Source organism: Micropterus salmoides, unplaced genomic scaffold, assembly GCF_014851395.1.
Source record: "Micropterus salmoides isolate LMB-PRFRI ecotype aquatic unplaced genomic scaffold, ASM1485139v1 Ms_hic_scaffold_5, whole genome shotgun sequence".
Classification (NCBI taxonomy): Eukaryota; Metazoa; Chordata; class Actinopteri; order Centrarchiformes; family Centrarchidae; genus Micropterus; species Micropterus salmoides.
Genome location: NW_024044237.1, coordinates 32,514,803 through 32,540,608, shown reverse-complemented (window position 1 = coordinate 32,540,608; position 25,806 = coordinate 32,514,803). Strand labels below are relative to the sequence as shown.

At 39.3% G+C, this 25,806-nt stretch overlaps 1 protein-coding gene across 2 annotated transcripts in view; it reads left to right on the top strand.

Moving 5' to 3' along the window:
* Positions 1 to 25,806, top strand: part of htr4 (5-hydroxytryptamine receptor 4) — a 182,647-nt gene that overhangs the window by 89,423 nt on the left and 67,418 nt on the right. For both annotated transcript variants that reach the window (XM_038700090.1, XM_038700091.1), the window contains exons 3-4: positions 4,774 to 4,887; positions 16,821 to 17,021. In XM_038700090.1, the coding sequence (XP_038556018.1) occupies positions 4,774 to 4,887; positions 16,821 to 17,021 (315 nt within the window). The remainder of the gene's footprint in view (positions 1 to 4,773; positions 4,888 to 16,820; positions 17,022 to 25,806) is intronic.

Genomic DNA, 25,806 nt, shown 5'->3' with positions numbered 1-25,806 from the left:
TTGCTAGCTGGTATTCACATCTAGATGTGTTAAACAACTCAGGACATATAACCCTTTGTTTAAACATTTTTCAAGTGAGCAAAACTATTGGAACATGTGACTGACAGATGTTTCTTGTAGCCCAGGTGTTGCCTTTTAGGTTGATTTACCAAACATTAAATAGCTCTGCATGACTAGTCTAAGTTTTCATCCTTGGTTCAAACCTATAAAGACTGCATTTCCTGTTAAAGAGGATAAACCAACATGAAGACCAGAGAGCTGTCTATGGGAGAAAAACAAGCCATTGTCAAGCTGAGAAAAGAGGGAAAATCGACCAGAGCCAATGGTCAAACATTGGGCATAGCAAGCACAACAATTTGGAATGTTCTGAAAAAGAAAGAAACTACAGGTGTACTGAGCAACAGACGTTGAACAGGTCGACCAAGGAAAACAACAGTAGTTGATGACAGAAATATCGTGAGAGCTGTGAAGAAACCCCCAAAACATCAGTAAGTGACATCACCAACAACCTCCACAGTGCAGGGTGAAGGTATCACAATCCACTGTTGGAAGAAGACTCAGAGAGCAGAAATATAGTGGCCACACCACAAGATGCAAACCACTCATCAGCAGGAAGAATCCAAAGGCCAGATTGAAATTTGAAAAGAAGTACAGTGAGGAGCCGCAAAAGTTCTGGAGCACAATCTTATGGACGGATGAGACCAAGATTAATCTGTACCAAAGGGATGGAGAAAGAAAGGAACTGCTTATGATCCGAAGCATACAAGCTCATCTGTGAAGCATGGTGGAGGTAATGTCATGGCTCGGGCTGCATGGCTGCTTCTGGAACAGGCTCATTAATATTTATTGATGATGTAACTGATGATGGTAGCAGATTAATGAATTCAGAAGCGTACAGAAACATTTTGTCTGCCAATTTACAGAGAAATGCATTGAAACTAATCAGGAGGAAGTTTATCATGCAGCAGGAAAATGACCCAAAGCACACTGCCAACAAAACAAAGGACTTCATCAGGGGAAAAAGTGGAAGGTTTTAGACTGGCCAAGTCAATCACCTGACCTTAACCCAATAGAACTGCATTTCACCTCCTTAAGAGGAGACTGAAGGGAGAAACACCCCGAAACAAACAAGAACTGAAAGAAGCTGCGGTAAAAGCCTGGAATAGCATCACAAATGAAGAATCCAACAGTTTGGTGATGTCGATGGGTCGCAGGCTTGAGGCAGTTATTGCAAGAGAGGGTTATGCCACCAAATATTAAATGTTATTTACTTTAAGATTATTTGTTCCTTTACTTTTGCTCACCTAAGAATGTTGTGGTCTAATACAAATGGTGATATGTCCTGAGTTGTTTAACACATCTAGATGTGAATACCAGGAAATAAAAGCTGAAATTCTGAACTCTTGTCTCAGACTCATCTTTTGATCTTAAACCCAAATGTCTTCAGTGAACAACAAAAACAAAGGAATTTGCCTTACCGTTCCAATACTTTTGGAGGGGACTGTATATTGTCATCTAGGTTAAAAATGAGAAAGGTGCTTCTTGGATCAAACAGCATTGACACCTCCAATCACATCTTTCCAACGTCTTGTGTTAAAATTGGGTGAGCTGCGTCAGTTTTTGGAACTTTCTCAAACCGACACTGTTGAGCTTTTTTTTGTTTGTTTGTTCTGTGAATGTACATCAAGAGCAATGTCAGTCATATGCCTTGTATGTGGACACATACCTGGCCATGATTCTGATTCTGATGGTAATCGTTCCCTCTACCTGCAAGGACTAGCCAGGTGGGTGAAGGTTAGAAGGTATTCAGGGTTTGGACTTTGAACCAAGTACAACACTATGAACCAAGTGTGTGCTGTTATCCCAAATTGAATGAATTTCGTGCCTTGCTCTTTTCTATGACAGTTGGCCCTTTTCCCAACATTTAAGCATGTACATTCAGAACTTGTTTTACAAATCACACGTTCCTTTTGATTCAACACCGTCTCAATGTGCAACTCCGCATCAAAGCTCAATAGAGAGACTGCGGTTGTACTGTGCAGCTCCCAGGTAATGTTGTTGCTGAATAAGAGCTTGGAGCCTACTAAATCTTCAAAAAAAAACTTTACAGAGGAAGGCTGGGTGCTGAGCTTAATTATTCCTTAAGAATTATGAAGCAGATGCCAGCAGCTTTAGAACCTGAAGTTGACAGGGGACTAATGATCAGTAAGTGTGTTTTGAAAGCTTAGAGAGAAAGCACTGCTCTTGCTTCTGCATGCATTGTAAAATCCAAAATGAGGCAAGACTCTTGCTTGAAAGAGGAAATTTGTATGCTGCCTGTCATACCCGTAGCTGTGTTAAAAGGTAGCTGCTACTACAATAACATGCATATCAATATCTCATTTAGGGGGAAGCTCAAACTGTGTAGCCACCAAATTCAAGATGAAAGAAGATTAGTGTGGCATTTTCTGAGTTTTTTGGGGGTTGCTTCTGACGAGAAGCTGTTAGTGTACCCATTTGATCTGATTAGTGTATTGGCACCACTGATCAAAGAACAAGCCTCATTTGTACACTATCACTTTGCCTTTGAACCTCAGATGGTGAGACTAAAATAATTTGGCAGATAGGAATGGCGTACAGCTCCTGATTCCAGCAGTGAATCATACAGTAAAGGCATGTATTAGCATATTACAGATAAAAGCACATAAATTGGCCCCAAACATGTGATTATCTGCAGGACGAAGACATGGGAAAAGAAAATTTACATTACGCTTGTGTAATGAGGTTGTTCTCTATTCTGCTGTGTAAAATCAGTGGGGATGGTGCGTTTCTGTGCGCTGCCCCAGCTCCCTCCCTGTCCAGCCTTCAAGTATGAGAGACCACAAACCTCAGGGGGATTACTGTAATGCTTAACCAATGTCAAACAAGTCTGAGCTTAAACAAGTCATTTCGGAGGGCTCTTAAACCACACAACTCATTCTGAGTGTTTTGATTCATAACCCATTCCAGAGTTCTGTTGATATATGCTTCATATCGAGATGTACTACTTGACAGTTCTTTGCATGCCTATTGGCCAGGGGTACGGTTAGGGTTAGACGTTTGCAATTTGCATTAAGGTAGCATTTTTCAATAAAGAAGCATAAATCATCTGAACACCGGCTACTTTGATGCACCTTGAGAAGTTTTGTTGAAGCTTTGCAAAATGCAACCTCAGTTTTATGCCATAGAATGTATCATGTTGCTATGGTGCATGGTAAATTAGCACCCTGCATCCAGCCTAATTAACTTTATTCAGTGTGAATCATCTACTTATTGTCAGTCACTCTAGAACAATGTTTTGTCAAAATACCACAGATTTCAATTGTGGAAATGCATCTAACTTGAATGTTTAGTGTCAAAGATGTTGGGTTTTATGCCATGCTGATGGGATCACTGAAATGATATAAGCAAAAGTTTCAGTTTCATAATTGAGTTTATGAACTTAATTATGGGTAATTTGGAGACATGAAAAGTCAGTTTTGTTTTCTGTAAATACTGTGATTTTATTGATTTATTTATTGATTTGTGGATTATGATGTAAACGTAGAGTATGTGCAGCATTAGGCTTCTAGGGTGTGAGGGGGAGTGATGATACTAACTTCATCTCTAGTGTAACGTATACTCAGAGCCTACAAGTTGATGCTGGATTGGAGGTGGGTCTTTTGAAATGCTATATGAACAGTCGCAGCAGTAACAGTGTGCCTGGAGGATAAGCATATTATCATGCCCAAAAATGATTGGAAAAATCAAACGTTATACGTTTTCATATCAGAAGTCTTGCCTGTTTCAGACCTCTGAATTGCTGCTGAATTGCTTTTAAGAGATTCAAATAAGTCTAACAGGAAAAGCAGTCAGGACAATCAGAGTTTTGTAGGCAGAATTAAGAAAGGTGATGCCACAGAAATGGAACAGGCGTAGTGTGATCAATGCAGCTATAGCCTACAGGTTGTTGTAAGTCAACTTACAAAAAAAACTTAAAGTGACATGTTTCTTTCATCATTGTCACGTAACTGCTCCTAGCAAACCACAATTAAACCTTTAACTGACCTAACCAATGACTTGTGACTAATTTCAGTCAATCAAACAGTGTGGAAGGGACTTCAAACTGTAAAGGTTTTTGAGTCGAGTTTCTGTAGGTGGTATTCATTTCTCTGTCTGTTTAGCCACGGTGGCCTTTGCAGCTCATGCTGACATAGCCAGTGCTTTCTTCATTTATTACTAATCAACCACTAATGTAAAATGTATTACATCCTGTGATAAATGATACACCATCCAAGTATTTGTCATGTAGGTGGAATCACCACCATTTTAACCAATTAGTAATAGTGAATAAAATAGACATCTAGTTTAAATGTTGCTGCTTGGCTGGTTTCCCTAGTAAGCTGCCTTGGAGATGGAGGAGATATAAATAACTGTGAATGACACCTGAACCAAAATAAATAATTTTTCACTACATACAGTAGATTCACATTATAGATGTAGTGTTTCAATTGATTTCAATTTCAATTGATTTACTGATTTCAGATTTAACTTGAGACAAATTGGTCTCATTAAAACATTTACTGCACCCATACCTGCATATAATTTGGAAATTCTGAGTCAAGAAATTGGTGGAAAGGGACCACTTTATTTTACAGGCTGATAAAAGAAGTTTTCTTCTCTTCATCATTCTTCTGTAGGATACATACTGTAGTTTCACCCTGAAGATCTGGAGTAATTGTTGACTGTTCTTCTTCCTTTTTGGCGTTTCTATAGTGACAGTATGCCAAAGCGGATGGCTCTTATCTGCTTCCTGTCTCTGGTCATGCTGATGAGCATCCTGGGAAACCTGCTGGTTATGGTGGCCGTCTGCAAGGACAGACAACTCAGGTGGGACAGAGATTTCTTTCTTTTTTCCTACATATCTTCCATTCTTTCCTATAGAAAATACATGTAACATACAACAACCATCTCTATAATAATATTAAGTTTTTTTGTCTGAGTGAATGTGAATGAGTGCTTGTGTGTCTTTCCGTGTGTTTGAGTGAGACAAAGATAGAAAGGGTGCTTGCAAGAGAGAAAGAGTTCAAGAGAAGTAGAGTGAGAGAGCCACAGTTAAGTAATACATTAACAGCTTCTAAAACTGGAAGTGGATTCCCCCAACACTGAACACATAACCAACCACAAAAGAATATAGTGCAAAATGGAATTAAATAAATATAAATCATATAATACATGCATATACTGTACAAAGAAAGGGTAATTTTTCTGTACATTGTGAAGCTAGATGAAAAACAACAATACACGCGACACAGGCAGAGCTGGCAGGTCATCCTGCGGCCGGTTCGTCATGTGGGAGCCACTGTCACAGCAATTCATTCTTCTTCTTCTTCTCCTCCTGTCCTCTCCACCTTTTCTTTCTCTTCCCTTGTGTCATCTCTCTCTCTCTCTTTCTCTATCGCTTACTGTCTCTTTGATGGTTGGACTCTCTCTCTTTTTGTCTCTTTCTATCTTGTGTCACTTGAGAGCTCAGGGTGACCTTTGTCCCCAACATGTGGTGTGTGTTGGGGTGGAGGATGACCACACACAAACAAAAGAAAACATACTGTAAGCGGGTGTGTGTCAGTTGTGAGTGGGTGTTTATATGTTAAAAGAAGTGTGGTATTGTGCGTATAATAGCATACATGCAGTGTGTGTTTGTGGGTGGGTGTGAGTGTGTACTGTGTGTATTTAAAAACACTGATGATTGATAAAATCATTGCTATGATGTCTCACCTCCCTGAAGAGAGAACACACCATATTTGTTTCTCCTGGCCTCATTATCTTTTTGTCCACTGGGAAACACACACACACACACACACACACACACACACACACACACACACTTTATTCCCAGTACACATAAACTCATTTTCAAATATAAAAAAGACACACACATCCACGCACACACAAACACACAGTATATGCAAATTTAAAAACACACACACACAGACACACACACCTCCTCAATGGCAGCGTCCCATGGGTGACAGTCCTCAAGACAAAAAAATAAACCATAATTCTGAGAGCATCAGTAAAAATAAATTATACAGTGATGGCAAAACAGCCAGCAACAAGTCAGCCTGTTGTTTCACAATGTTAGTCAGCTGGACAACTTTTAGGTAAATCAATCATTAAATTTCTTTGTCTTTTTTATTGTATCATCCTCCTTACTTTTGGCAGTATCCTAAGATTAGAAATTCCAGCATAAACTGAAACATACAAATGTTCATCCGTGTTGCAGGCTAAGCCTTTTCCTTTACAAGAGCAGGCCTGCAAATATAGTCTTTTTTTCATTCCATGCAGTCTTCTTGTCAAAACCTGGTTCCTACATAATATATTATTACACAGCAAGTAGTAGAACTGAACAGCAAGTAAAGTCTGTGCAGTGTCCTTCAAGAGAGGAAAGAGGCCAGACAAACTTAGAGGCATTTCACATACGTAACAAACACACACACACGCAAAGTCTCCAGCAGGGAGTTGACACCAGCAGAGGGTGATTCACAGAGTGCTAAACCACTCATCAATAACCACCACATGAACACAACCACCGTTACCAACCACCTCTCGTTTCTCTCAATGTGTCATGTCATGTGTGTGATCAAGAAACCCACACACACACAGACACATGCTGCCTCACATTCTCTCCATGCTGTTTATACTGGGCATTGGGCAGATCTATAAGCATGGTAACCAGAAACTTAGAAAACTTTGTATTTTGTTGTTTTATTTAGATTAGCCCAATAGAAAGAGTCCCTTTTACTGGTGTGTGTGTCTCAATTAAATGCCAGGTAGGTGCTGGTGGGGTGGAGATGAGGCAGTGGATAAGACACATGCCTTTGGTGTGAGAGACCCGGGTTCAATTCCCCACTGGAACACATCCACCAATCAACCTCTGATTTACTATCTACTGGTTGTGTCCCTGATTATTTTAAAACGGCTTGTTTGAACCCGCTTTTAAAGAAACCTGGTTTAGATCCCTCTCTCCCACAAAATTTTAGACCAATTTCAAAACTGCCTTTTAATCTTTTGCAAAGATTTTAGAAAGAATTGTGTACAAACAGCTGCTCACTGTACTGGAAAATAACAAATTATTGGTTTTAGGAAGTACCACAGCACTGAGACTGCCCTGCTTAAAGTCACCAATGACCTTTCAATGTCTGCTGATGAAGGCATGTGCTCAGTCCTGGGACTCCTGGACCTTAGCGCTGCTTTTGACACCATTGATCACAACATCATGTTAGACAGACTGAGGCACTGGGTGGGGATCTCTGGTACTGCCCTAGAATGGTTTTCATCGTACCTGTCAAATAGGAAGTTTTGCGTGTCTGTAAACAACTATGTCTCCTCGTTCTGTCCAGTTAAATATGGTGTGCCTCAGGGGTCGGTCTTTGGACCCATTTTGTTTTCCTTGTATCTGCTTCCCCTTGGACATATTATCCATAAACATGGTATTTCTTTTCATATTTATGCTGAACACACAAATCCACAGACCCTGGAATGCTGAGTTCACTTGACAACTGCCTTTGTGAAGTTAACAAATGGATGTCAAATAATTTCCTCCAGCTGAACTCAGACAAAACAGAAATCCTGGTCATCGGGTCCCAGCAGATGTCATTTTCTGATTGGTTTGATAGTAATTTAAATTTCGAGCAGCACACCACAAAGCTTGTTCAATCATGTTTTTATCAACTTAGAAATATAGCAAAAATTCGATCTATGTTAACTTTCAAGGACACCGAGACCATTTTACACGCCTTCATCTCATCACGCCTGGATTGTTGCAACAGCCTTTTCACTTGTTTAACCAAAAATCTATTGATCGACTCCAGACTGTCCAGAACTCAGCTGCCAGGCTTTTAACCAGAACAAAGAAATATGACCACATTACCCCTGTTCTAGCTTCATTACACTGGCTTCCAGTATGTTTTAGAATTGACTTTAAAATTCCATTGATCACTTTTAAAGCTCTTCATGGCCTCTCGCCTTGTTATATTTCTGACCTTTTAGTCCCATACACACCAGCACGCACCCTTCTTAAAACATACTTTTATAGGAGAGCCTTTCCCGATCTTATTTGACTTTATTTTATCCCGTTTATTTTATTCTATTTTACTTATTTTATATTTATCTTAAACGTGTATTTTAGTCTTTTCAATGTTTTCTTGCTTTTATCTTGTATTGTTTTTGTATTATTGTCTTTTGGGTATTATTTTCTTTACACTTGTTAAAGCACTTTGTAACTTGTTTTTGAAAAGTGCTCTACAAATAAAGTTATTATTATTATTTTTATTACTAATGAGCATGAGCTAAATGAATAAATGTAATTTATTATGTAATCTCTTAAAACTGGTTGTTCATGCTATTAATGCTATCAGGTAACTATGTTGGTTTCTTATACATTTGGCATACACACAGAGTAATTAACAATTGGATCTGCATTGGGTTGAATGTTTGGTATAGTTAGTTATAGGATTGTTTTATCTTGTTATTTTTCCTTGTATTAACTGAGCGTGATGGTTGTTGTGGGTGGGTGTGCGTGTTATCTGTGTATGTGTAATATATGTAGTTTTGTAATGTTTTGTTTTGTATTTGTTCATTATGTATTTGTGTTACAGGACCCCCTTGAAAATGAGATGCTGCATCTTAAGGGGCTATCCTTCAATAAATTCAATTGAATATCCCATTGATTGAAGAGCCAATGTGGCAAAAAATCAATCTGATATTTTTTTACATGCAAAACCGATTTGTTAGAGTATTTTTTCACATCTGTAAGTGCCAATAAAGGTTGGCATAACTATGGTAACCTTCAGCTTTTATCATTTCTAGGTAGAGTTCTTTCTCTCGCCGTGTCTCTCATCGCTAATCTCTAGATGAGTTGCCTGTCGGAGTTAGATCATATGATAATCAGGTCGGCTGAGTCAGTGAACTCTTTTAAGTCCCTTCATAAAACATATTTTTATAGGAGAGCTTTTCCCTATCTTATTTGACTTTATTTTATCCCTTTTATTTTATTGTATTTTACTAATTTTACATTAAATTTTCATGCTCTTATCTTTTTTTGTATTATTCTTTACACTTGTTAAAGCACTTTGTAACTTGTTTTTGAAAAGTGCTCTGAAAATAAGGATTATTATTATTATTATTATTATTGATATGTTATTCGATAAGCTAATTTTTTTTTTCATACTTTTTAAATAAACAATAAGATAGCATTTCCCATCCTTGCTGAGCAAGAGTTTTGTGCAAAAGGAATTAAAGGCCTGTCCTTTATAGATGTTAAAATGTAAAGAATGTATTTAATAAATGCAGTAATGACATATAATATATATTAGCATTTAAATATCTTATTTTACATTTACATTTACATTTACTCATTTGGCAGACGTTTTTATCCAAAGCGACTTACATTTGAGGAACAACATACAAGCATCAACAGAGCATCAACTACAGATCTACAACTGACAAAACATACTAGTAAGAGCAGCTAGAAAGAGCTCATAGCACATATCACATCAATGGGGTAGATAACTAGGGAAGGAAGGAAGAGTTAGCAAAAAGTGCAATCAAAACAAAAAGTGCAATCAATACAAGATCATTGTAGGGGATAGAAGAAGAAGAGCACAGGAAGTGCATGTTAGAGGTTAGGAGTTAGAGGTGTTATAAGAGGAAGTGTTCTCGGGAGAGATGAGTTTTCAAGAGCTTCTTGAAGTCAGAGAGGGACGCCCCTGCTCTGATGGCGTGTGGTAGCTCGTTCCACCATCGTGGTGTCACAGATGAGAACAGCCGGGACTGGGATTGCTTTGTGTGAAGGGATGGCAGAGCCAGGCGGCGTTCGTTGGAGGAGCGTAGTGGCCGAGAAGGAACGTAAGTTTGTATTATGGCGTTTAGGTAGTGATTTGAATTTGATTCTGGAGGCCACGGGGAGCCAGTGGAGGTCACTGAGTACTGGAGTGACATGAGTCCTTTTGGGCTGATCAAAAACCAGACGCGCTGCTGCGTTCTGAACCATTTGTAAGGGTTTCACCGCTCAAGCTGGGAGACCTGCTAGGAGGGCATTGCAATAGTCGATAGTTTGATCTTATTACATGAAGAATCTACTCAGCAGCTTTAAAGGAATTAAGAGTTTAGCATTAGCATTTCTATTAAATGCTGTTGTAATCTGAGTATTATGATGTTGTTACAGTGGCATTTACCACCTTAGGGAACATTTTAAAAAATATAAATACCAGCTTAATGCATACTTAATGATATTCAGAAGACCCCACCAGTCAAACAAAAAAACATCAAACATTAAAAAAATAGTTTACCCAAGACTGTGTTAAATTAACATAGTTTCAAACTAAATTCCCAACCCTTCTATTGTATGAAAACATTTCAGCAGCACTATACCTAGGTACGTCATTGTTTTAGCTATAATCAACAGTGTGTATTTGATCATCCCCTTAGTTGCTTACTCAATATGTAACAAAGAATTTGTAATTTAATTTCCTGTTGTGTGAACAAATGTGTGCATGTGTACATCATTTAAATGGAACATTTACTCCAACTCTGGCATCTTCATCCCTCTTCTCCTCTTTGCTGTATGTTAAAGCTGGGGTATGCAACATTGGAGGACAAGCAAGATACACCTAAATTGTGATAGTACACAATCATAAAAATCCCATCCCCTCCTTTCAGGCCTTCCTCCAAAGCCACTACCCAAAAACATGTGCAATAAGTGCACAGTCTACCTACCTACCTGCACAGCGTGTGCAGGTAGGTAGGTAGACAGGCAGGTAGGCCAGTATTTGGGCCATATGAAATGAAATGCCCGTGCTTATCACAGTCCTGTGACAGCCACAGATACTGGATTTCTTCATTTTTGTGTCAAAGCTTTTGATTTATTAATTGCTGTTGAGATGTAAAGAGAATTTCCACAAATATAAAAAAAATGCTGAAATAAATTGCCTACCGAGGTTTTCAATGCCTTCATATCTCCTCCTCTTTCTATATAATACAGTAGACACCATGTGCATCTGTAAGTTACACTAACTTCACAGTAACACAATTCTCTTTTAACAATTTTTTTTATTCTTAGCACCCAAGTTAAACATGATATGTCATCTAAACATGACGCCTCCCCCTCTGGGCATGTTAATGGCTTCTAAACTGTTGTGAATTACAGCCGTGTGTGTGTGTGCTTGAGAGTATAGTATACAGATGTTTATAAACCTGTGGTCATTCAACTACAGTAATGGTGTGTAGTGTGTGTGTGTGTGTGTGTGTGTGTGTGTAAAGTATTTATGTGTGCATGCTTTTATACATTTGTTCATATGTGTGTTTCAGATGCATGTGTGTGAACACATGTGTGTACATGTCCAACATGATTTACATGTGCTCCACATGCGGCGGGTGTAGCAGACAGCTGGTGTTTCCAACAGCCTGTTTTAAGGGTCTGTTTGGGTTAGTGACAGGCAGATGGAAAACCCTCACAGCCATCCGGTCTTACTGAAGCTATTTATAGACTGCAGACCATCCACCCTGCAGAGAGCATGGAGAACAGGCCAGCTGACTGACAAGACTCTTTCACTGGTTAGATGGTTGGCTGGTGTTGTTTGTCTGCGAAAGCAAAGGTTTACCAAGCAAAAAATGAAAAGGATAAATTGGCTAATCTCATTATTCTCCATTTAATTGCCTACCTGTCAGGATTTCTTTCTAATGTGATTGACTGCTCAGCATACCAAGTTCCAAGTTGTCCATCAAGTTGACAGGTTTTTATACACCAACCCTGTGCCAGTACTTTCAACCTGCATTTGACCTAACATACCAGACTACTGGTCATTGGTAAATAGGGCTGAAACCATTATATTGAATAATCTGATAATAATTACTCTGTTTACTTTATCAGAAGGATTACAAAGACAGCCCCCACGTAAAGCCTCTGACTCCTGTGTGCGTGTGTTTTTGTGTGAGTGAGAGAGCGAGAGAGGGAGAGGGAGAAAGAGAAAGAGATACAAGGACAGTGAGGGCGAGGAGAGCGAGTATTTATGCATGTGTGGGTGACATCAGATCTGTGTGCAGCTGCATAATATATATATCAGATTTAACCTTGTTTTGAGTTGTTAGGCACCTCACAGTGGAAAAACAACATGAGGTACAGCTAAAAATGTCACACTGCACATAGCAAAATTATTATTATTATTATCATTATTATATTGATGTACACTATTGGTTGACAGTGCAATGCACAACATAAATAAAGGAGCCACTTTGCTGCGTGGTGCCTCCTATCTATCTCCATCTTTCTTTTCACTATCCACTGGTTTGGGGTTCAGAGCCTGGCTCAGGGGGCACCTTCGCCATTGGTTTGTGTTGGACTCGATCCGGCGTCCCACCGGTTTCCAAGCCAAGTCCCAACAGACTGACTTTTGCCATCGTATGGCACCCGGAGAGCGGTTTGGGGTTCAGGGCCTGGCTCAGTGGGCACCTTCAGCATTGGTTTGCGTTGGACTCCAAGCCAAGTCCCTACAGACTGAGATAATGCCGCCCCAAGGGAGGGGGGAAATGAACCATCTACAACCCAACTCGTTCTCACTCCCAAGTCGTCACATATGGACGAATGATCAAGACCCCTTGTTGTCACAGTATAACAGTTTTTGAATGCTAAAGACAGGTCTAGAATATTTAACACTAGTGTAGCACTATAGCTAACTTACCAACCTAGGTTCTGAGGAGTAGTGTAGGGGAGAGAAATATACTCGATTTGATTAAAGAACAGTGGACAGGTTTATTACATTGCTTCTTAAACTCTCATAGTACACCAACCACGTTTGAAACAATCCCCAGAATAAGAAGATCTCTTTCATAAAAAATACAATATTAAAAAGTGTCCGGTGTCTTTCAGTTATTTGTATCTCTACCTGGGCAGGATAATGAACGTGTGGTGGATCTTTCTGACGTGTCAGTCCTGTTAAATGGGATCCGAAGCAGCTGGCCACACCGCGGTCTGATGTCATCGTATAACTTAGGGTGCACAATCTCTGGGACTGGCTCACCATCTGCATCCAGCGAAGAGCTACAATCCAGGGTCTCAAAAACCAGTCTGCACATATTGTACCGAATAAATCAGATAAATCATCACAGTCAATGTTCTTCAAATAAGATCTCATCCCGTTTGTCAAAACTCAATATCATCACCCTGTTGTCTAGGGACTCTTCTTAAGTTTTACATTGTTATACCAAAGATTTATAACTTTACCAGGTAGCATTTAAGCAAGATGTCACTACTATGAATTAATTAAATTTCTCCATCTCTCATTACATTAAATTACAATAAAAAATACTTACTTAAAAATACCTCTGAAGGTACTACATGTGCTTACACAGCCAAAAGTACCTCCAGAGATTAGTTTGAAACCACAACACCACAAAATACTGTTGAACAGCGACTTACATTTGAGGAACAATATGCAAGCATCAAAAAGCATAAATACAGTAAGAGATTTACAAGTGACGATACAGAGCAGCAATAACTACTAGTAATAGCTAATAGCATGTATGGGATAAATACCTAGGGAAAGAAGTAAGAGTTAGCTAAATAATACAATCAATACAAGAGATTTGTAAGGAGATAGAAGAAGAAGAAGAAGAAGAAGAAGAAGAAGAGCACAGGAAGTGCATGTTAGGGGTTTGGAATTAGAGTTGTTATAAGAGAAAGTGTTCTCAGAAGAGATGAGTTTTCAGGAGCTTCTTGAAGTTAGAGAGGGACGCCCCTGCTCTGATGGTATGTAGTAGCTCGTTCCACCATTGTGGTGTTACAGATGAGAACAGCCGGGTCTGAGATTGCTTTGTGTGTAGGGATGGCAGAGCCAGGTGGCGTTCGTTGGAGCAGCCCAGTGGCTGAGAAAGAACGTAATCTCTGTTATCTCAGCAATACTTTTTAGGAACAGCACAGCCCTCACCAGTGAGAGCTGTATTGCTTCGATAAAAAAGCACCTTTTATCACAGAGAAAGGGATAAAGACTCTGCAGGCTGTTAGTTGCAGCAATCAAGGTGGATTCAGCCCTCGAGTCCCTTTTATATCCCAAGGTTTTACTAATTTGCAGAATTAATCTCTCTCTCTTTCTCTCTCTCTGTAGTTTAAACTCATTTCAAGTTTGTGTGTTTGAGAAGACCTGAGCATTAGCTGACTTATTTAAACTTTTTCACTTGGTGCAGTTCTTGTAATGCCCCACTGTGTCCCATGATGGATGTTTCCTCTCCCCTCCCCATTTTGTTGTTGTTGTCCTGAAATCAATTGTTTTGTGAGTAATGGGACCAACATTTTATTTCATTTCCCCCCTCCTTGCTGGTATTGGAAGGCAAAGATAGAACCTGAACTTTGCCTTGTCTGCCTCTATTTGCCTTTGATTGTTTGAAGTGAACTTTAACGTCTTGAAGTGAACCCGCTTCTGCAGTTGCTTTTTGGGGTCTGCGTCTGCCTGATTTTACATGCTTTTAGTTAATTCCTAATAACTACTCATGTTAAACGTCACAGAACCATGGTTAATGTTTTGTCTTACAGTGAACCTGCTATATAGTGAATTATAAAACTCTTGTTCGTAAATGGTACACACTTGTTCACCAGTGTACCAAATTGCAGGTTGATATGTAAAAGTACGAAGGTTTTGTAAGGGCAATTATTAAGCGGTATATTTAGGCACAATTTTTTTGTGTTTTTAAAAAAAAAGATAATTTCTTGGAGCTAACGATAAACACATTAACAAGTATTAACAACCACAAACCACAAATAAAGGGCTACATGTGTTTTAAAAAATATTCAAAATGAATCCAACCCATGTCAAACAACATGATGCTGTATTGACCATTTGTAGCAAATCACTTTGTTTGGGTGACTGTCATGGCCGACTTCCATGCATGGCTAAAACTCCACCAAATGACTGTCCTGTTTTTCTTCTTCATGACTAGGCAGAAAACACAGTACTTCCTGCTTCTTGTTGTCTTGTTATGACATTCACAACAAGACAGAGGAGCTCACATCAGTTACAGGCACAAGAAAACATCCATTAGGCTTCTTTTCAACAACCTTCAACTGTGGCACTACAGCGTAAATAGTACTAACAGCTAGCATACACCTACATGCACTGCAGTTTACTACACACTGTAAGAGCTGGCTTTGTGCACAGGGGGATTGTGATGCTGAAATATGAAAGGGCCAAACATAAACTATTGCCACAAAGCTAGTGTCAAAACTATCATTTTATGCTGCAGCGTTAAAATTTCCCTGTTTTCGAGCTGGGATAAACCAAAACCATGAATAGCCCTAAGTCACAAATAATTAAGCAAGTGTAACCAAATAATTTTTAGTCCGATTGTGTACTTGCTAGCTTTCTGGAGCTTTTAACCACATTTCATGGTCTTCTTATGCAAATACAAGTTGACAAATTTGCAAATAAGCTTGTTTTCCAGTATGAAGGGTGCCCATTATTTAAATGTGATTCAATTAATATTATTCAGTTTCATTTTTTTCATGTAGGAAGTTTAAATTGAAAGTTTTTTATTTGGGTTTTTCTTTGCAAGATCATTGCAATTCTTATAAATGGATTTCATGCAACTGCTGCTCATTGTGTTTTGCTTTCATGATTACAAGGACTTCTTTTCAGTTGTTTTTCTATACTTGCTTTTCATGGATCCTCAGCCTCTCCCCCCAGAAAACACTTTTGTTTGTTTTTACAAAAATGGGTGATATTAGTTGTTGCTTGCTGTTTCAACTTTAGTTTACTGCATAACTCAGCTTCACTGGGAAACATCAATGCCAAAGTAGTTTAATAAAATCTAAAACTGAACCTTTTATATATTCAAATATTTATATATTTATATATTATTTTATAAGAGGGAAGTCTTGTTTTAAATAACAAAAAAGCAGCAGTATTCATCTACTCCACTTGCATTCAATTATGATTAATGACATAAATATGGATCTTAAAGAGGTAGTATTGTGCTTATTTAGGTGTTGTACCAGAACAGATTTACATGGTTTAATTTTCAGAAAACAGCATATTTTTGTCATAGTGCACATTGCTGCAGCTCCTCCTCCTCCTTGAACGCTATCTTGCCTCTACATCACCTTTGTTGAGAGTTGCACATGCGCAGTTCCTAGTTAAGGCCTAGTAGCCAATCAGAAACAGAGAAGGAGGAGTCAGTGAGAAGCCAATAAACACCGCTTCAGTTCAGCTAAATGTCCCCTTAGGAGTTTCAGAGTTGTGAGTTATTAATCTGTAACAAAAGTATCTTTCATCCATAAAGTTTTAACAGAGCTCTGTCTCTACATCACAGTGACAACTTTATGTCCATTGACTGCCTGGAGGATAGCTAATGTTTGGAAGAGAGATGAGAGGTGTGTGCTGCAGCTCGGTATTTTTCCATCGGTGTTTTTGAGGGCGTGTCGGACTATGTCGGACTGTGACGTCACAGGGAAAGGGCTGGAACACAAACAAGCTGTTTTCAGGCAGTTCAGAGCAGAGTTGTCTGTGGGAGATGGGAACTCCCTTCGGGGTGGCTTTTTCACTTTCCAAACCTTTTACATGCACAAAACGATACATAACTCAATAAAGGAGAGGGGAAAAGATAAAAAGCAATATACAACCTCTTTAAATTATGATCCCTCATTACTGATTCATTGATCACAAGAAGTGTACACAAGAATGATGGCAGATTGCTGGTTGTCTAAACTCTTGCACTTTTGTCATTCAGTCCCCAAAATGATTATGTTTGATGGAATATATATTCTTTACCCCCGTCAGGAAAATCAAGACCAACTACTTCATCGTGTCTCTGGCGTTTGCCGACTTGCTGGTGTCGGTGCTGGTGATGCCGTTCGGTGCCATTGAGCTGGTCCATCAGCACTGGATCTACGGCGAGACCTTCTGCCTGGTCCGGACCTCGCTGGATGTCTTGCTGACCACAGCGTCCATAATGCACCTGTGCTGCATCGCACTAGACAGGTGAGACTTTCTGGTCTGGTGGTGTTTGTGCGTGTGGGTTTGCACCTGTCTGCACAGATTTATATTGCATTTTAATGCGTAACGTGCTGTGTTTTGTTGGATAATATTCAGGTTTCTCTGTGTGTGTGAAGGTTTGTCTGCACTGTATATAAAATGGTTGATATTGTGAAATATCACCCCTTGGGTGTGAACTTGCACCTCATCTGAAATACTCTTTGTCTGAGTATGTCCACATTAAGGTGGTGGAAATTGTAAATGCTTCTTTTTAATTCAATTTCAGCCTTAAGTTCAGATTTAAACTGTGCTTTTTCCCTTCTTCCCCTTGGTGTTGTCTTGCCATGTAAATAGTTTGGGTTTTATTTTGAGAAGTTAGAAAATACTGAAAAGCACTGAAAATAATGTGTAAGTAGAACACTTACTGTACAAAATAGTATGTGAAACCATGTCTTTCTTATCATCATATAAAGTTAGTCCTGGTCCGAAACATTAGACAGTGACTCTTATGTGTGAGTAGGGGCAGAGTGCAATTTGATGTTATCTGATTGAAGCGATGTCCTTCAATTTAAGGCTTTGATATTGAGGGAGAAGACTTCCTAACTGATAGCACGCATTGAGCGATGATGTAGACTGGATAAAATCTTTATATTGCATCTGCATCCAGACTGATGGAATTAATTTCAACACAGTGGAGAAAAAATCTTGTTGGCATTTACAGCACTTGACAAACTTCAGCACAGCTGCAGACATAAACTGGAACAGCACTCTCCAAAGTGCATACGCATGCATGCATGTATCAATGTAAATCTTATTGAGAATTCTAGTTTCTGATTGCTTAACTTTTGGTCACTTGGTGTTGGGACACAGCTCAGTGCACCAGAAGTGAACTAACCCACCATCCAGTTGAAGTGTCTGTTTATCAAGCAGGCTTACTGGCTAGCAGCCAGCTAGAAGGCTGAAAACAACCCTTTAGCTGGCAGGTTAGCCTGCTAGCTCTTTGACCATAGGTTATTGCTCACTACTTTACTCATTATGTAAAGCAGTTAGACTGCTAGTAAGTAAACAAACTTACATGATTGGAAAGTTTCTGTTTCTGATTGCTTCAGAAAAAAAACACTGGAGACTGAATAGCCATAGGTAATCTTACACATGAACTTGAGAACAATCTGGTGACGAGTCACAGGAAACCGGGAGTATTTGACCAAAGGGTTGATAAATTGATTGGTAACAGGTGTGTAGTTTGGCCAGGTGCCCATTGTGAGTGCCCACCACACACACACACACACACACTTAGACACAGTCCTCACAGTTCTCATAATTGCATCCACGTTTCCCTCACTTGCGTCTTTGTCCCTGTGAAACCATGTGAGGAGAGAAGAAATGGGGAAATGTGTTTTTTAGAGAATTATATTCTGTGAATTAATTTTTGAATAACACAGAATATGATCTTGGGAAGAAAACACTTGAGTTTAATCTGCTATCCATTTTCACTCCGGTATGAAACTCCAGTGATGTTTTGATGTAGGCTTTCAGGTCAGCCTGATCAGCTGCAACGCCCAATCAATAACCAATATCCAATAAGGGGGTGTGTCGGCCAGTAAAAAGACTTCCGTCAAGGCTGCTCTAGTGTATCCTCGCTCATGGCCCACAGAGACCTCCTTGCTCCTTGCTCCTCGGAGTGCAAATAAGAGCTTTGCAATGACCTGCAAGATGGCAGACCAGAATGACTTCAGGTTCAAGCGAGGAGAGAGGAAATGTCAAATAAGAGAATTGAGATGCACCTAAGACAAAGAAAGGAAAAGGGAACATATTAAAGGGAAATAGAAACTCGGAGTCATAGCATTGGCTGAGACAAAAACAAGTATAACGTTGGGGATAGTGACAACACCTTAGCTGATTCTTACTCACGGCCTCTCACTAAAACATGTAATAATGCAGATTTAAAGCATAATAAATTGGCCGTTATTCTACAGAAGGGAACTTTCCAAATTAGACAAATCAAAGATGCAAAGCTCCAAAACAATAAAGGAGGAAATGGTCTCTTTATTCAATTATCTGACCGGAGGAGCTTTGTACTCTTCTATACATACAGCTGCCCCCACATTCTAGGACTTCCATTACCAATTCATAGTGAGGCAATCACCCTTCCCAGAGACTCCACTTACATTGACTCCTTTTGTTGTTATTGAACAATATTGCAGATGCTATACCTTTCCCTCTTTCTAAAAGCTTGCGATGATGCTGACAAACAAAACAAAGTACATTAAATTTTGTGTTTGTGCTTTGCTTACTCATATGTTTGTAGTCAAATCTTATCTCATTATCATAGCTTCTTTTTTACTGTTTCTCTTTATTTATTGTTGTTAGCAATTAGAATTATTAGAATTGTTAGAAAATACATAATGTGTGATACAGCTTAATTAAAGTACCTTTTATTATAGACATGTTTCTGTCATCACGAATGATTAGTTGCATTAAAAAGAGATTCAATGAAAATTAAATTGATGGCTTTTGACCACAATCACACACTACATGCAACATATAAAATATATCTATACAATATGTGCTAATTATTTATTAAAATGGACAAGCCACATGGTCTGTTAATGTGATATATATTGAAATGTGCTTCTAATAATAAAATGTCATTATTGTAAGAACAGTAGTGTAGTTAAATAGACCAACAGCATCTGTATCATCAGTGTTTTGCTTTCATGTGGTGAGTAGCTTGCAAACTGTCAAGCTATAATTACAGGTTGTCAGGCCATCTGAAATGATATTTGTGGTTATATTAAAAGCGACCCCCACAGACTGAAAGACAGAGAGCCTGAAAGTTGGTCCTTCTGTAAAACTACAGGATGAGACCAATATTTAATCAAACTGTCAGTCATTTGCAGTAAAATGTAAGAGTGAGCCAGGAGTACTATAAACCCAGATTACCGATTTCACTCATTGTGTGTATACAATATGTGTGTGTTCTGCGGGATATTTTAAATATTCAGCAAATGTATACAAACGCTCACATTCTTTCAGAACAATAGAAACATTGACACTAAAGATTAAAACAAACCTTGGCAGATTTAACACTGGATTTGTTGGTAATCCTTCTTCATTACCATAACTTGGAACCATAACTACTTCTCTGTTTAGCAGTTCATCTGCCTGGGTGAGATAAATGCTATCACAGTGACACACAAACAAAGAATTATGGATTTAGAGTCCAGGGAAAGAGAAAGCCTGTTTTCATTCAAAAAGGCTTTTCAACCATATTTTACCAGGGAGAATTTGCTGAAGTCTGTACAGTCATTCATTGATGGCCACTAAGCATAATATGACTTTCTTGCCCTTGAAGAACCAGTTATATATATATATAACATTTAGGAGGGTCTACTGGCAAAATATGGCAAAAATGGAATATAGGATTCATAAGCATGTTTTCATTTGTGTTACATGTTCATCGCCTGAAAATAAGGATCATTGTATTTTTGTGCCCTAACCCCGGACTCACACTTTCTAGTCAATGATTGTGCTCCCACCGGACGTGCTGCAGAGAAAATGCGGTGAGTTTATTTTTGACAGAAGCCGTGTCACGCAGCACAGAGCAATTGAACTGGGCAAGTTATAAACAGAATGGCATAGAGAATCTGGTCAATGTTCAAAATAAAACACCCTTTGCAGATTTCCATTCATATATCAACAATAAACACAATTAAAACAGATAAAAAATAAACAATTTAACTATGTAGCTTACTTAACCATGGTAGAAGCACAAAAATCAAGAACAAATTACCAAATCAAACAGAGTCTGAACAAGTCAGCAAAATCAGGCAGGCAAAATGCTCTGACTCTTTCTGAAATTCTACCTGTGGGATATTAAGCCTCGCAGACGACAAAAGAAGACTGGGTCGCAGAGAGAAAGTCGACAATGTGGGGAAGGTTAAACGCTCAGCTCTTGAAATGCTTCTGAAACTCTTCCAGTGGGAGTTGAACAAAACTGTGGCACAAAACCGTGGAACAAAACAACACCGCAGCCGGAACTAACGTGGGGCAGCAGTTACACAGTGGAGCCGTTACCTATATAAGTCAGGGGTTAGAATGAACTTTTTATATCAACAGTAGGAGCAGGTTCAATTCAGTCTACTTTATAAATCCCACTAGGGGCCATTAGTTAAGAGCAGCATGTTTGCAACAGTACATAACACAAATCACACACATTATTCACAACATACAAGCAGCCAGTATGTGCACATTTAAAACCCTAAAGAACCCGACAGGGAGTATAAGGGGGCTTTCACACCTACCTTGTTGGTCTCCAAACAGACGAAATTTGGTCCAACGTAAAGAGGTAGTCTCTGTCCAGATCAAACTGAACCATGGTTCAGTTCATTTCTAGCGTGAAAGCATTTTTTGGATGATTCGGACTTTTAGACCATTTACAGGAAGCTCGTCGGTTAACGTGTGAACCGGAAACAAACAACATCATTGAAATGAGGACACAATTATAAATCTCCCGTGACAGCTCATCTTTTGCTACAGACAGCCATTATGGAAGCAAACTGCCACTCATGTCTTTGGTCTCTCACTGAACAGAGATGCAGAAGGATTGCTTGCTGTCTTCTCCTCCTTTCCTGCCCCGCGTTGACGATATAATGTTCGCACAATGAGGATCTTATTTGGCGAATTTGAACGAGCCTCAAGTAGGCTATAGGCTAGTTGGTGCTGCAGGTAGTAATGCCATAATAACAATACAGTGGCATCGATATTAAATGTCCATCCCTCAGTCGTTCATTCTTGTTGAAGCTACCCGTGGAACTGTTTACAAACCAATCAATGTCAAGTAAGGAGATGCAGCCCACATAGATGATGACGACTTTCACACCTGAAAGTACGCACCAAGGTCCGAACCAAAGTTCATGTTTTGATACATTTTGATACATTCGGTTAGTTTTGGTTTGGTTTCACACTGCAGTTAACAGATTTTACATGACAGGACTTGCGTCATCATCCATGTGGGCTGCGTCTCCCTATACCTACTTGACATTGACTGATTGAACAGTTCCATGGGGAGCTTTGATCAGAATGAATGAATGAGGAATGTACGGATGTCGTTGCCACTATATTGTTATTATTACAGCATTAGCGTACTACCTGCAGCACCAACTTAACTCGCAACATTCACATCTCAGTGCGTCAATTACCGACTCTTTGAAACAGGCTAGTTCAAATTCGCCAAATAAACGTCCTCGTTGTGCGAACATTAGGCCCATATCATCTGCGGTGTTTTGGCATAACACCAGCAGGAAAGGTGGATAAGACTGCAAGCAATCCTTCTGCACCTCCGTTTGAGGAGAGACCATAATTGTGTCCTTTTTTCAATGCATTTCTTTGTGCATTTGTTTGTTTCAGGTTCACACGGAAACCACCGAACTTCCTGTAAATAGTCTGAAAGTCCGAACCATCCAAAAATGCTTTCACACTAGAAATCGAACCATGCTTCAGTTTGATCCGGACCGAGACTACCTCTTTTTGTCGGACCAATTTTTGTCCAGACCTTGGTCCAGGGGAGGTTTCACACCTGTAATTTTGGTTCGGATCAAACGAGGTGGGTTGGAAAGCCCCTTAGGATACTTGCTGCGCTCCGGACTATTTGTTGGTCGCAGAAGGCATTAAGGTCAGATACTGGACCTAGGAGGAGTGACAACAATGCAGTGTCATTGTAAAAATTCACCAAATAGCTGCTCTCCTGGGTGCTTGTGCACCCATTTGTGTACATGATAAAAAGAAGTGGTAAGAAAGCACCCTTGAGGTGATCCTGTAGAGAGGAATAAGGAGTCTGAAAAATGGCCATTTGCAAAGACCTTCTGCTTTCTAACAGTTAAAAAATCTATAATCCATAAAACAAGTTGGTGAGGCACGTTAAAATTACACAGCAGCTAAAATATGAGGTTGCATTGTATTAAATGCAGAAGAAAAGTCTGTGAACAGAAGCCTGGCATGGGATTTTGGTTTTCCTAAATGCTTATATAGGCTATTCAGGATAAAAAGCTTTGCATCCTCCACTCCCCTTCCTGCTCGATGGGCAAATTGCAGGGATCAAGTCTTCCCTCTACATATGATAGCACCAGGTTTTTAACAATTCTCATAATTAGTGATGTTAAAGCAACAGGCCTAAAATCATTTAGTTTTCCTGGTATGCTTAGGAACTCACTTTGGAGGATTTTCAGATACTAGGAATTTCACTACTATCCAGTGACATCTGGAAGATGTGCTGGAAGACACTGCTCAGCTGGTCGACACAATAGCGCAGTGTCCGCCCACAGACAAGATGGTCCAGGGGCCTTCCTGGTGTTCACCTTATTCAGATTGTCCTTAACACACTACTGACTGATGGTGTTATGATTTCGAGAAAATAGTGACTCTGAAATTTCCGATCTCCAACTTGAAAAACTATCCTCGATCGCCACTTGAAGTCGGATTTCCTACATGTGAACTCGGAGAAAAAATATGTACCCCGACTTCAGGAGTAGCAGCTGAATGACATCACAAAACAATGGTAGCTCCCATGGAAGCACACACTGTAAATGGTAAACTATAAACTAAAAGGCAACAAAAAGTACATTTGCATTTAAATTAAAATAATACATATGATCATATAGTAAAACCTGTTCTGCATGTACATTGATGTAGAAATATGTTATTAGGTAGCTGGCTACAGTAAAGAATCTCATAAAGTCATCTTCTCTACATAAAAGTTATTGTTCAAAATGCCAAAAGATTAGGAAGTGTAAGCTACAACATTGACTGAGTTGCAGTTAAAGTTGCAGTTAAACTGCCGTCCTTTGAAGTAACACCTAGAGGGTGCAACTGTGTGTACACTGTGTGTACACTTTGTCACGGTCATGGTTTTTGTTCACTTCCCGCGTCATGCACCACCATCCACCCGGAACGTTTTGAGATCAGAAGTCAGAAGTTTCAACTGGGAAAAATCCCAGTTCCGACCGGTCTCGAATGCGGCATCAGGTCTACCAATCCTACTGAAAGATAACTGAGCGGCAATTCTACCCCAGAGGCCCAAGTCAGGGTGTTGCAGTGGCTCTAATGAGCGTGGGGTTAAGCACCATGGCTGAGGGCACCTTGACCATACAGGAAAAGAAACAGGCCTTAATTTCCCTTGACAATTTTAGATTTGGGGTCAGCAACATCCTTCTAAAGGTGAAAACAGTTTTGTGTCAGACTCTGTCTTTTATCTCTTTAAACAATCCTTGAAAGAGTATAGACTGTTGCAATAGTACTTTTAAGTTTAATTTATTTTAATCAAGAGGAAATTCTTCTGTATGCAATAAACATTATGGGCTACTCCCATTCACACAAGAAGGCAAAAGCCTTCAGCAGCAAACAGAAACTATCCAACATAGCGACAGAGTTCAGCAGAAGCAGACAACCAAGAGTTACACTGCACTAGCCTCCTGCTGTTAGCTTCTGAGCAGCCCAAGCAGCCCTTCCAAAGTAATAAGAACTTTTTGTTATCATGGGCACCACTGGGAGCTGAGAGACAAAAGGGTGAAGATAAGAAAAATGAAAAGATTGGCTGGTGAAAAGCAAATTGCAACATGAGAAAGAATGAAAAGAGCAAAGCAAGAGAGAAGGGGATTGGAAAAGTATTGCTAAGAAGATGGCAAAAAGACAAAAGAAAGCCACACAGGGACATAGAGATTAATGATTAGATAAAGAAACAAAACAAAATCTCATACGGTTTTATTACAATTGTTACCACTGTTCTTGGTCACCCCCAAGAGTTAATCGAACTTCTTTACTCTGATTCTATGTTTAACGTTTTATTTAAACGCTTAACATTGTCAGCAGAGTGTCTGCAGTTACTGGAAGCACAAAGGTTAGAGAAGCTGTATAGACAATAGCAAGTAAAAAAGAAACTCTTTCTTCCCTTTAAGATGCCTTCAAGTTTTATTACTTGACCTTGTGGAAAAGTCAAGGATGAAGATAACAAAGAATCTTCTCCCTAATATATTAACTACCCTCAAAGCCCAGAAGCAATGCAAAGAATCCCTGCTTACATCAGTGAAACAACTTCATAGTCCTACTAATCAGCTCCCTGTTGTAATGTTGGTGTCCCAAGCAGGGTGTCTTTGAAGATTCCTCATCTATTGAGGTCATAGTTATCCAAGAAAGAATAAATCAAGAGCACCGGAACTTGGTTTTCCAGTTGCACTTGATTTAACCTAAGCAGGATGTAGATTTTCAGCCCAGTCAACTTTTCTTGGCTAAAGTAAGATTAAATAGTTGAGATGGAAGTAGAAGAGGTGGAAGCCTTGGCCTCCAGACAGCTTGTGGCATTTTAGGTTTTTGCTGCTGATGGGATCTAATTCAGTATTGACAGAATTTGACAGCCAATCAGCACAGATTGTGAATAATTGTTCATGAGTTTTTGTGGAGCTCTGGACATAATCATTTCTGGTGAAACCAAGCAACGCACGGGGAGAAAATTTCACCAATGTCCTTCATTGATATAGAGTTGTCATACCAATTTTAAACAAAAAAAGGAAAATACTCCTCTTGAAAAATGTGTTTTGTGTGCTATCTTTGTCAGAATAACCTGAAATGCAACAATCGATAAGAGAGCCATGCTTTTATCTGGCAAATCTGCCAATACCACCTCACCTATTGACACAAACGCCAAATGTGCCTCAAAAATACAAAAACAAGAATGACAATGACAAAATTTCTACCATATTTCTGTCAGTGTTGCTATTTTATTAACTTTTTTCTGCTT